The sequence below is a fragment of the Sipha flava genome, unplaced genomic scaffold (genome assembly GCF_003268045.1).
Source record: "Sipha flava isolate LNK unplaced genomic scaffold, YSA_version1 39_pilon_pilon, whole genome shotgun sequence".
Lineage (NCBI taxonomy): Eukaryota > Metazoa > Arthropoda > Insecta > Hemiptera > Aphididae > Sipha > Sipha flava.
The window spans coordinates 1,285,891-1,298,067 of NW_020273107.1; the positions used below are offsets into that span (position 1 = coordinate 1,285,891).

The following is a 12,177-nucleotide window of genomic DNA, read 5'->3' on the forward strand; positions in this document are numbered from 1 at the left end:
AATACCAAACTGTAGAGAGGTTCAGGTAGTTGTAAGCTATAACTTATCGAATAGATTATGATAATAATCATTATCTTAAAAACTAAATTAATATGTATAAAATATTATTTCAAAAATCTTAATTAATTTAAATTTCAATAGATTTAACAAAATTTAATCTTGGCAGGTTACATATATTTATATACTTAAATCCGGCAACGACGGGTAATTCAGCTAGTTTGTTATATTTTTAATTTAATATTTTATTATTATAGGTAGGTAAGTAACCTCCTAAAGAAAGTAATCATAAGCTACAGGAGCTTTATAATAAGCCAAATATTATTTCATTTATAAAAAGCAAACGTCTAGAATGGTTTGGTCACGTATGAAGAGCAAATGGACAAGTGTTGAAAGAAGTTCTAGTTAACAAAATTAACAAAAAACGTCCATTAGGTAGATCAAGGACCCGATAGTTGGATGTCGTGGCTCAAAACATCAAAGACATAAAAGAGGGCTCGGTTTTTGACGATGCATATGATAGGTAGAAATAGAGAGGTTATGTAATGGCAGCGATGGCTCTTAATGGGCTGACAAGCTGATGAAGTAGAAGAAGAAGGTAAGTAACCTCCTGTTTTATTATTATATCTAATTCCTAGGTATTTCAAAAAATGCATTTTTTATACAGAATACAAAATACGGATGAATCTACATTTATTTGTTGTATTTTTAGTTTTTAATTTTATTATTATAGCTAGGTAATGGTAACCCGCTGTTTGATTATTAGATAATATATTTTTTAGGTATTATTTTATAATTTTTATTTCAAAAAGTGCAATTTTTATTTTATATTTATTGTTAATTTTGAAACTATATAGACTTATTTTATAAATATAAATAATAATAATATAATATAATATACTATATACCTAATATAATATACTGATTATTTATTTACTCCCCCCCCAGATTTTTTTCTTCTATAGTGGCCAGAAAATATCGTGGAGGGGCATTGCCAATCTCCCCCCTGCCGGCACCCTTGGCGGTAGTGGTAGTGTTTAAAATGTAGATGGGTGGTCTGAATTGATATGTGCGCTCCTAATATCAATTGTTTCAATCCGCCACTGATTAATCATGTTATAAATGTAATCAAATTTAATGTTACAAATAATTTTAAAAACGTCCATTGCTAATTTACTAAACCATACATAGTACATATTCGATTATTATTTTTGCAGTTACAATAAATATAAGTAATTTATTGATTATACCAGTTTCTAAAGTTTGGTCTTAAGTATACTCTCCAAAATTTAACTAATTTTACCCAAAGGCGTAGGTATGGTGGGTGCCAGTTCAACCCGGATACTATTATTTATTTTAATGACTAATTGAATATGTAACTTATAATTAAGAATGTTGAATTTGTACACGACGAACTTGGCAGCGGTTGGGCGAGTAGTGTACGCGCGCGTTGGGTGGATGCAAATGAAGATGAAGGGTCGTATGGGCTTGACATCGCGGCTAGGGCACTCCGCCGTCGCATGTTCCATAACAAAACGGGAAATAACAATAATAATATTTACGCGCCATTTGTCGCGTGCTCTGTGCGTATCCGTCGCTGACCCTTAGCTCCGCACTCGCCAACCTGCTCGGGATTGGCGATTTTTGAATAACCGAATTATTATTACTCTATGGAACAACCGATGTGCGTCCTAGGCGTTTGCGCGATAAAAACGACGTCAACGAACAATCGATTTCTATTGCGTTTTGGTTTTGATTTTTCTCACGTTTCCGGTACACTCGTTCGTCCGCGTTCTGTTCACCCCAAACAGCATTCGCGTGCCGCACTTGAAAGTCACGAACCTTGACGAACGATTACAATGTGCTCGCGCGTTACCACGAAAGAGCGCAGGTGTCGTTGACCTTTTTTTCGTCAATGATCTTGAACCCTCGAGGTCGTATTTCTGACCATTTTATCCAGGGTTGGACTAGGCCACCGGGGCACCGGGGCATGCCCCGGTGGGCTGCTGTAATTTTGGTTAAATAAAATTACTTAGATTTTTTTGTTTTTAATTTAATGCGTCTATCTTCTATTCGTAAAATAAAATAAAAAATATCGTCTTCTAACATGACATTACTAATGGATGCGGTGACACAGGATTAGGTAACTCGGAGTTTTAAAAATTTAACATTTTTAATGTCGCGATAGGGCAATTGATAACAATGATATCATCAGAATATTTATAAATAGAAAAATTGTAGGAAATTTGAATACAAAAGATGTGTAAAATATGTAAATCATACGAAGTACCTTTCGCGTTTGTTCAAACAATTATTAAAATAAAATGTTGGTATGGGTTATGGTCTTAGAAGATTAATTTTCTAAGACCATGGTATGGGTAGACATTGTCAAGCAAGATATGCGTTAACGAAATTGTTTTTCGATAGTAATAATTTTTATAAGATTTATTAGACTTTTATTCAAAAACATTTTAATAGTTTTGACATTCAGTCAATAACAAGTCTGTTACTAGTTTCCAATCTTAATGGACCTTTGGGCCACATTCACAAATTAAAAATGGTTCTAGAGCCAGACAATATAAAAAATGTATATGATATTCAATGACATTTGCTAGTTTTGAAATTTACTGTGGGCCGCATAAAAGAGACATTAATTGCCGACCCCACTGTTCTAACTCAATTAAAATTAAATGATTAAATGAACATATTTAAATCAAATCATTTTTTATGATGTAAAATTTATCTTAATAGGTAGGTCATTATATCAATATTATAGATAAGATACATTATGCGTAAACTAGATTTATTTAAGGTATAACATTAAATCTGAAAATATTCAAATGTACTTGTGTGAATATTGTTTTTTGAGTTACGAAAATACATTTTCAGCTAAACAATAATTTGATCAGGTACCTACCTACTTATAAAGTTCCATTGAGGCCTTTATTATTTTGCCCGGGCCGAGCTATAAAGCTAGTCCAACTCTGATTTTATCTTTTCCCCGTCCATGTCTGTCAACGGCAAACCATGTTAATATTTTATCTTCGTCGTCGCACTGCAATGCGATTATATCGCACAACTTGCCGCGCGCTTTTTCGAAACGATTCATAATTCCTATGTTTTACCTTTTCCGGTTTCGTTCGCGTAGCGATTTTCACTATTGTCCACGCCACGTCGATTTCGCGTATGGGTCTTAAGCCGCATCCGCACTAAAGTACGCATAAACCGAGTATCAGGGCCGGATTATGGTCATAACATGAGAGGGCTATTAATTTTGGTGAGGCTCTTTTACAAAAAACAATTCTATTTTTTTTTTCTTCAGATTTAGATCATTTGTATATTGTTGAAAATTTTAGTAACATTGTATTTGATGCCATTTTATATGAAAAAAAAAAAATTGGCTGCTGATTATGGCCCCTTTTAACTTGTGGCCCGGGGCTTTCCCCTTTGATTTAGTTCTGCCGAGCATGTGCGTTCATGCTGATTGTCGTGTGTGCTTAGTATAGACGTTTTCATGCACAACAAGCTTGTACGATAACAAACAGTAAATATGGTTATTATCACGTCGCACAACGAACGCGAGCCGACCGACTCAAAAGTTCACAAACGCTCGTGCGTGTTGGACGTACTGTTCACACACAGACAAATTTGTTATGAGTAGGGCTGGGATTTCGATGCACTTCGCATTTTTTTTCGAATCTTTCTGTACGATGCTCGTTTTGTTATAAATATGTTTTAGGTATTTTTAAATTTGAATAAGAAATTTTATTTTGCATTTTTTTGCATTTTATGACATTTTTTCATTTTAAAGTCATTTTTCTCATTTTTAAGGCATTTTATGAGTTTTTAATTTTTTTTTTGGTGTTTTTTAATTTAAAATGATAGATTATAGACTTTTTTCTACCGATGGATTAGTGTTGTTGTGTGAGGTATGCAATGTATAAGTTGCTGTTAAAAAACGTTTTATCATACAACAACATCAAGAGACAAACATATTAATGAAGTACAACGAAGAGAAAAAATTGAAAAACAAGAAAAAAATATGTGTATCAACAAAAATTTAATGGGAAACAACATAAGGCACGCTCTCCTGATTTATTGTAAAAATAAAGAATAATTTTTTATTTATTAATATATGAAGTAAAATAACATATTTAGGTACATGTAATGTAATTTTTTTAAATTTTAAAGCCATTTTTGTCTTTTAAGTCATTTATGCATTTTTTTAGGGTAATTTTTCACGATTTTTAAGGACATAAAATCCCAGCCCTAGTTATGAGCACACAGCCTGGTCTGTGCGTGCCCTAGGGCGGACACGGCTTTACATATTCTGGAAGTGTGTCATAGGCACAACTAGAGCCCAAATTTTGGTGATGCTGAAATTACATAGCTCGCACTACGCCTACACTCCCTCCCCCCAAGTACCTTATCACAATTTAATCATTAAATGTATCATAACAACACACATACCCTAATATTTTAATTTATAAATATTAACAAACATAAATTGTAACATATCTATTTATTTCATTATATTATTTTATTTAGGTCATACAGCACTAAGAAATATACAAATTAAAAAAATATTATACAATATACAACATATAATATTTATACTGGTATTATCTTGAGACGACTAGTGGAATATTGCATGATAAAGTATTAAGAATTTCTTCAGGTTCTCAAATTCTAAAGATCTTCTATTTGAAGACAATAAGTTCTTGTATATGGAATAACTACGCTCCACCTCGACAGAGGTTATAGGTGCATATTTAAAATATATTGATTCTTGAATGGATATTGAAATCCTTTGGCAGTTTATTTGCCCCAATTTCGTCGCCTGATAATATGTTTGATACGTCTTGTAAAACTTCAAATCCCTTATTTTTGTCAAGAACGTTTTTAAACTTGTCATTAATTAACTTGCTTGTTATTCTTGACACTGAACTTAATTTGTCACAAACGTGTCTAACAATTTCAATGTTTGTAGCCAAAGGAAGTCCTTGAATTTCTAATTTTTTTATGGTGTCAGATAAATATCCATAATTTGCGTGAATGAAACTAAATTTATTTCCAACAATGGATCATATAATATTTTTTGAGTTTCTTTTATTGAAATTACATCATCTGGATTCAGTGGCGGCGTGACGGCAGATTTTTGAGTCCCTGGACTCAAGTCAGTGGGTGGGTAGATGGGTGGGTATTGACCATTGGGTATCGAGTAGGTATGTACCATGTAGAACGAATAGTGTGGGAGCTCTTTTTACAAGCTACCCTTAAATTTATTTTTAGGTGGGTGGGTGGGTGGGTGGGCAAAATCTTAACAGGACTCCTGAAGTAAAATATTTCGCGCCGCCACTGTCTGGATTGAGCTCTAATATGATATTTTTTATATCTTTAAAATATTCACAGTAATTACCCATGTACCCCAACTAATTTTAATAGGCTAGAGAGGTAATGGTATTGTCGGAGCTTTATTTTTGAAAAATAATACACGGGCTTGACATTTTAAAAATATTTATTTTACCTTGGCAATCAATTTGTCAACATTTGAAAATCGTTTTCTTATTTCCTCAGCAATTCTATGTACACCATGTGCTACACACGTTATATGCACCATTGAATAAAGCATTCCAATTGATTTTCCTGCTTTGATCATGTACGGCTCCGCATCACTGACGAATAGCATTATGTCGTCATGGCGTATACCATCAGGCCAAAGATGAAACATCAACCGGTCAAAGAATTTAGTGATGGTCGAATGATTTGTTTTCTCAAACACCTCCGAGTTTAATAGGTAAACTTGCCCCGATTTGTCTATTTCTAATGTTCCAATAATAATATTGGCAATATATCTACCTTGAACATGGGTGGTTTCATTCACCAAAACCCATATTTTATGTCCAGCAATATTCGATCTAATTTTGTTCATAGTTTCTACGTAAATATAATTTACCTAAATCCCAAAATAACTCGTACTATATATTTTAACATACCTCTTACCTTTAAAAAAAAATTATATTATGTTATTCACCAATTACAAGTATATAAAAATGTACAATAAATGAGAAAAATCAACAAAATTGTATTCAAATAGAAAAAATCGTCGACATTGCAATCAAATTGAAAAAATGGCCAATATTGCAAAAAGTTGCATTAAAAACTTTTAGATATAAATTCGTACTCCCATGAGATGAATTTAAAATCTACTTAGTAACAAATCCAAGCAATGGAAAAAAAGTTGCAAATGCAACAACATCCGAGCCCTAATCATAACTATGATTATTGATGTTAGAATAAAAATCATATAAAATATTACATATGGAGACGTCAATGTAATAAGAAATAATATTATAAAAAATAGAAAATACATTAGGATTTTGTTTCCTGTAAATAACAGTTTTAATTATTTATTATTTATTAGCTTACTAGAGGAGATTAACCACTGAATTCAATAATTATGATTAATTTACTTTTAAATAATTCAAACAAAATGTTAGTACTTATAATCATCTTGGTATAAATGAAAAAAGTTATGAACATAGTCCATATTTCTACATATGTAAGAGCGTTGCATTCTTATTAGCTCCAGGCGTCAAATTTCCTAGATTCGACATTGAATATGTCTATCAAGTATAGTAACTATTTTATTTTATTACTATTTTGCTTTGGTAGTCAAATATCGATGAATTTTTAAATTAAATAATTAAATTATTGCGATAGGAAACATTAGCAGTTAGAGTGGTTTTGAAAATGACCGTTGAAGGGAAAAGAGGAAGAAGAAGACCAAAAAAGAGATGGTTGGATACGATTGAGATACGATATGAGGGCTGTTGGTATGTGCGTAGGGGATGCAGAAAATCGGGACGAGTCTAGATTTAGGACATGGGTGGTCGACTCCAAATAGTTAGGAGAAAGGCGAAGGAGAAGAAACAGAAGAAGTCAAATATCGGTGTATATCGAAAAAGATTATGTTCTCATTCGAATTGTACATAAAATTTAATAATTTTTCAATCAATTAATATCCATTGAACACAATAACTTCAAATTTCAACTTTCAAGTTTTACAAAAAAAAAATATGAAATTTGGGAAGTACCTGAAGCAGCTAAATCAAAACAGATTATAATGGAACCACTTACATTCGGATACCAAGTAATATACACCACATTGCAACTGGTTTGACAAACGCATAGTTTTCTAGGTTAGTTATCGAACGACATATGTGCGATTGTTGTTGAAATTAAACACTTGTCACTCATTAATTTTTTAATCTATTGCTTATTAAAATTATTATTGTTATTAAATATGATAATTAATAATTATTGATAAAAATGTATTCCAAGTGTTCCAAATGATTTATACTTATGTTTTGATGTAGATCATTAGTTGAATACCGATATTGCTTTAAATTAATGTGAAGCTTATATTTCTTTTTTGCAAAATACCTAGTTTTTTTTTTGTTAAAAATGACGAACGTACTTCCGTATTGTTATGTTCGTTGCTGTAATACCTTGAGGAAAAATCCAAATTTTAGAAAGATTATTCATCGCTCATTTTACAAGTATAAATTATTATTTATATCTGTTTAAATAAAATCATGTATCCTGTAATGCCACTGGTTTTTTTCTTGAATCAATTTTATCGTTGATTTACTTATTGTTAAAAATAAAATGTTTACATATTGTATATTTCTATTAACACTTTTTATATAGGTATTTACATGTAATTTCAACTAATATTTAGTATTATATTTCTAGGAATTTCATGAAAGATAGAACATCTCTTGATCACTTAAAAAATGTTTACAAATCTAAACTTCTACCTCTTGAAAAGCGATACTTGTACCATGAATTTCATTTACCGCCATTAACTGATCAAGACTTTGAGGCAAAACCAATGGTATTATTTGTTGGTCAGTATTCTACTGGTAAGACATCCATGATTAGGTAAGCAACATTATTCAAACAATCTACCTATCATGGTTAAAATAATTCATTGTTTGAAAGATTAATATATATTTTTTACTTATAGATATCTCATTGAAAAAGATTATCCAGGTATTCGGATAGGTCCTGAACCAACAACAGATAAATTTATGGTGGTTATGGGTGGTGATAAAGAACAGTCTATACCCGGTAATGCTCTTGTAGCTGATCCAACTAAACAATTTAGTGACTTATCTCGGTTTGGAAATAAATTCTTAAAAAAACTACATTGTGGAATAGTGAATACTCCATTATTAGATTCCATTACTTTTGTTGATACACCTGGTATATTATCTGGTGAAAAACAAAGAGCTCAACGTGATTATAATTTTAATGACACGTTAAATTGGTTTGCTGAGCGGTCTGATATGATAGTATTGACTTTTGATGCTAACAAATTAGATATATCTGATGAACTGAAAGAAGCTATTGATGTATTGAAAGCACATGATAGTAAATTAAGAATTGTTTTAAATAAAGCTGATACAATTAAGTAAGTTTTTCACTATTTGTGTGAATTCAACTCTCCATTTTTGATTAAATATTAACAACTCAAATATTGATTATCCATTTATTTGTCTTTAGTAATATCTGAAAAATAAGTTCTTGAATTCTTAATTTATTAAATTTGATAAAGTATAATTTAAATCTAAAGAAATATTTTATTTTTTAAAATATTATTTTTTAGTTAAATTATTTGTTTTATTATAGGTATCTAAATAAAAATAAAAAACATTCTTAGTACACATGTTTAATTGTAAATATATGCAGAAATTTGTAAGGGGTACTGTAAATGTTGTCCATAGTTTGGTGCAATAACCAAAAATCCCCAGAGAAAATATGTTCTTAAGATTAAGTAATATTTATAAATGTATATATCTATAGTTAGCTCTTCATATAGAGAATTCAAATTTATTTTTACAATATTTTCATGCATTTATTAAAATTTGATTATTTGATTTTTGTGTCATTTGAACAATTCAAAAAAAATTAAGATACTTGATTCTTGTTCTAAACTCTTCAGTTATCAACTATATACAGTAAAAAAACACAGGCTTATTTTTCAGTGTATACTATTTTCTAATTTGTACTCATATATATTTTATTTATAATTTATTTAAAACAAATAATTATTTTAGAATGTTTAATTATTCGTTATTTAAAGGTCGAAAAACACTGACTTATTTGGTACAATTAAAATGTACATTTGTTTTTTTTATATATTTGTATGACCTTATTTTATTTAAATTAAAAAATTATATTTAGAATAATTTTATTTTTTCAGTGGAAGAGCATTGCTTAGAGTTCATGGTGCACTAATGTGGGCTCTCGGAAAAACAATTGTTAGTCCAGAAGTTCCTAGAGTATATATAGGATCATTTTGGGACCAACCATATTCAATAATAAATGATGTAAATCAAGCGTAAGTTAATTTAAAATGTATTAGTTGATACATTTTAAGCTATAAAAATAAAATCCAGCATATTATTTTATTATCTTATACTATATTTTGTAGGTATCCATAGTATTTTTTTAAGTTAATAGTAATAAATTAATAGAAATAAGTAATAAATATTAACTCATAAAGGACAATTGTTTTAATGTGAATTAATTAATGTATTTAAATTTAAAACAATTTTGTTTAACAAGCTAAGGATTCACTATAATGGAATAATTATGGTGAATTTTATTTTAAAATAAAAATAGTATTATAGATAATATGATATTTAAACATTTACACTTAATATGATACATATTATTGATACTTTTGAGGATAAAATATTTTGAAATTCGTGCTTAGATTTATTTTTTATATAATAATATTAAAAAATAAAATATATTATAAGATTAAAAAGATAAAAAAAAATATTAGATAATTGTGTTTTTATAATTGTATTGAATATTATTACAGTATGTTTAATGAAGAAGAAAATGATTTATTTCAAGACATAAAATCTCTCCCATATGAATCAGTTATGTCTAAATTGAATCATATTGGAAAAAGAGCAAAAACAGCTATTGTAAGAAATTATTATTAATTATTTCATGAACTGAAAAAAATAAAATAAAAAATATTTATAATTATAAAATATTAATTAAAAAAATGTATAGGTGCATGCATATATAATTAGTGAACTCCGTTCACGACTTCCGCTTATATCGATGTTTATGAATAAAAGTAAATATCAAAATGAATTGATAAATAATTTGGAAGACTTATTTAATGATATCCAAGTAATGAACAAAAATCTTAGTTCTGGTGATTTTCCAGATGTAAACAAAATGAAGGTTGGAAAAGATTATACTTATAACTTTGAAAATTTAATTTAAAATTATTTTTTATATTTATAGGCAGCTTTAAAAGGAAAGAACTTTTCTTTATTTAATTGTCTAGATAAAAAATTAATAGAACGTGCCACAAATTTAATGGATGGACTTAATATGGAAATGACAATTAATGAAGTAGATGTTCAAAGTATGCTTTTATATTATAATTTTATATTAAAATTATAATTATAAACTATTTAGTATTCTAAATGAATTCTTTTTTTTTTTTTTTTTACTTGAAAAACAATATTTTTGGTTGAATGTTATGTTAATCTCCTTTTAAATATTATAAAATCATAAAGACATTTAATTTATATCAACATTGATTATTTTAATACAATTTTATAAATATGAAATACTCTTAAAACAATAAAAAAAAATTTGAGCTAACAATTAATTTTGCTTCAAAAATGTTCTTCTTATTTAGTAACCAAAACTTTTTTTAAAAATGTATGTTTAATAGGTAATACAATTGCAAACAAAAATGATACTTCATGTCCTTTTAATGCTAAAATGAAAAGTATTGACGAAGGAAAATTTGAAGAAGGATGGATTGTTGATTATTATCGAAAACCTTATGACAAGATTTTTGATAGTCTTCAAAAGATCAATGGGAAAGTACTTCGTAGTGGTAAGGAATTAATTATTAGAGTTTAATATTTCTTTTGTTAAATATTAAATTCCTTTTAATTTTTCTGTTGTAGTATTTAATTAGGTCTATAAAATTTTTTTAGTTTATTATTATTATATGGTTTTTTAGCGGCTAAAGAAGAATTTCTCAAGACTAAGTTTCCGAATTCTGTATTATCCAAAATATGGAAGTTAGCCGACATTGATAATGATGGTCTTTTGGATTCTGATGAATTTGCTTTAGCTATGTATTTAGTCAAGATCAAACTCGAAGGCTGTGAATTACCTGCCACTTTACCAAAACATTTGATACCCCCATCAAAACATAAAAAAATTGATCTTCACAACAATTCCTAAAGAAGAACAAGTTTAAATAGGTGTATATGTTCTGTAAACAAATTCAAGATTATGATAATTTTTTGTTTGAAAAACAAATATTTGATAGTATTAATAACTAAAGATCACTTTAAATTATAGATCTGCCAGAACATTTAGTGATATTTTGATTCTTTAAAAGTATGGTTTTAAATTAAAACATTTTATGCCGAGTTCTATTATTTACAAAATACTTAACCAAATTTATATGGTGCCATAATACTGTTTTATTTAAATATTAATTATGCTATGTATAATAAACTAGGTAGATATTAATATTTTACTACTGGATGATTGTGAATTTTAATAATATTAATTTTTTTTTAAAAATAAATTATTTATTATCTAATTATTCAAATGAAATTTTTTATTATTAATTTTTTTCTTTTTATGAAAATATATCTTACTGTCCTAGAAACTGAAGAAATTCATTGTGTATTGACCATTGTTATAAAAACATCATCAAAAATGCAATATTAAGCACATTCCTTTGACTTGATTTGTGAATGAATTACATAAGTTGCTTTGTTTTTACCTCAGTCAAAGAATTGACTTCATTGATTTCATTGAAAAATGAATGTCAAAACATTGCATTGAAATTATACCTCAATTAAATGTATTAATGAATAATGATTAATAATATTAATATATTATATATATATATATATAATTTTTTATTATTATTTTAATAATTAAGTGATTAAATTTATATTTTTTATATTATCTACTTATAATAGTATAAATATTAGAATTGCTTCAGTTTTTATAGGTCTATTAAAAATATTTAAGTTTGAGAATTATAGATATAAATATCATCTTTGATTTAGCCAAATAGCTATACATACTTAAAAAGGTAATAGA

General features: G+C 28.2%; 1 protein-coding gene across 1 annotated transcript; it reads left to right on the forward strand.

Moving 5' to 3' along the window:
• Positions 1-7,269: 7,269 nt before the first annotated feature.
• Positions 7,270-11,584, forward strand: LOC112688576 (EH domain-containing protein 3-like). The gene is made up of 9 exons (XM_025561839.1): positions 7,270-7,559; positions 7,756-7,944; positions 8,030-8,476; positions 9,269-9,406; positions 9,896-10,004; positions 10,096-10,272; positions 10,336-10,459; positions 10,775-10,942; positions 11,072-11,584. Exons 1-9 carry the CDS (start codon positions 7,465-7,467, stop codon positions 11,296-11,298), a joined length of 1,674 nt encoding a protein of 557 aa, XP_025417624.1. The 5' UTR covers positions 7,270-7,464; the 3' UTR covers positions 11,299-11,584.
• The last annotated feature ends 593 nt before the right edge of the window (positions 11,585-12,177 follow it).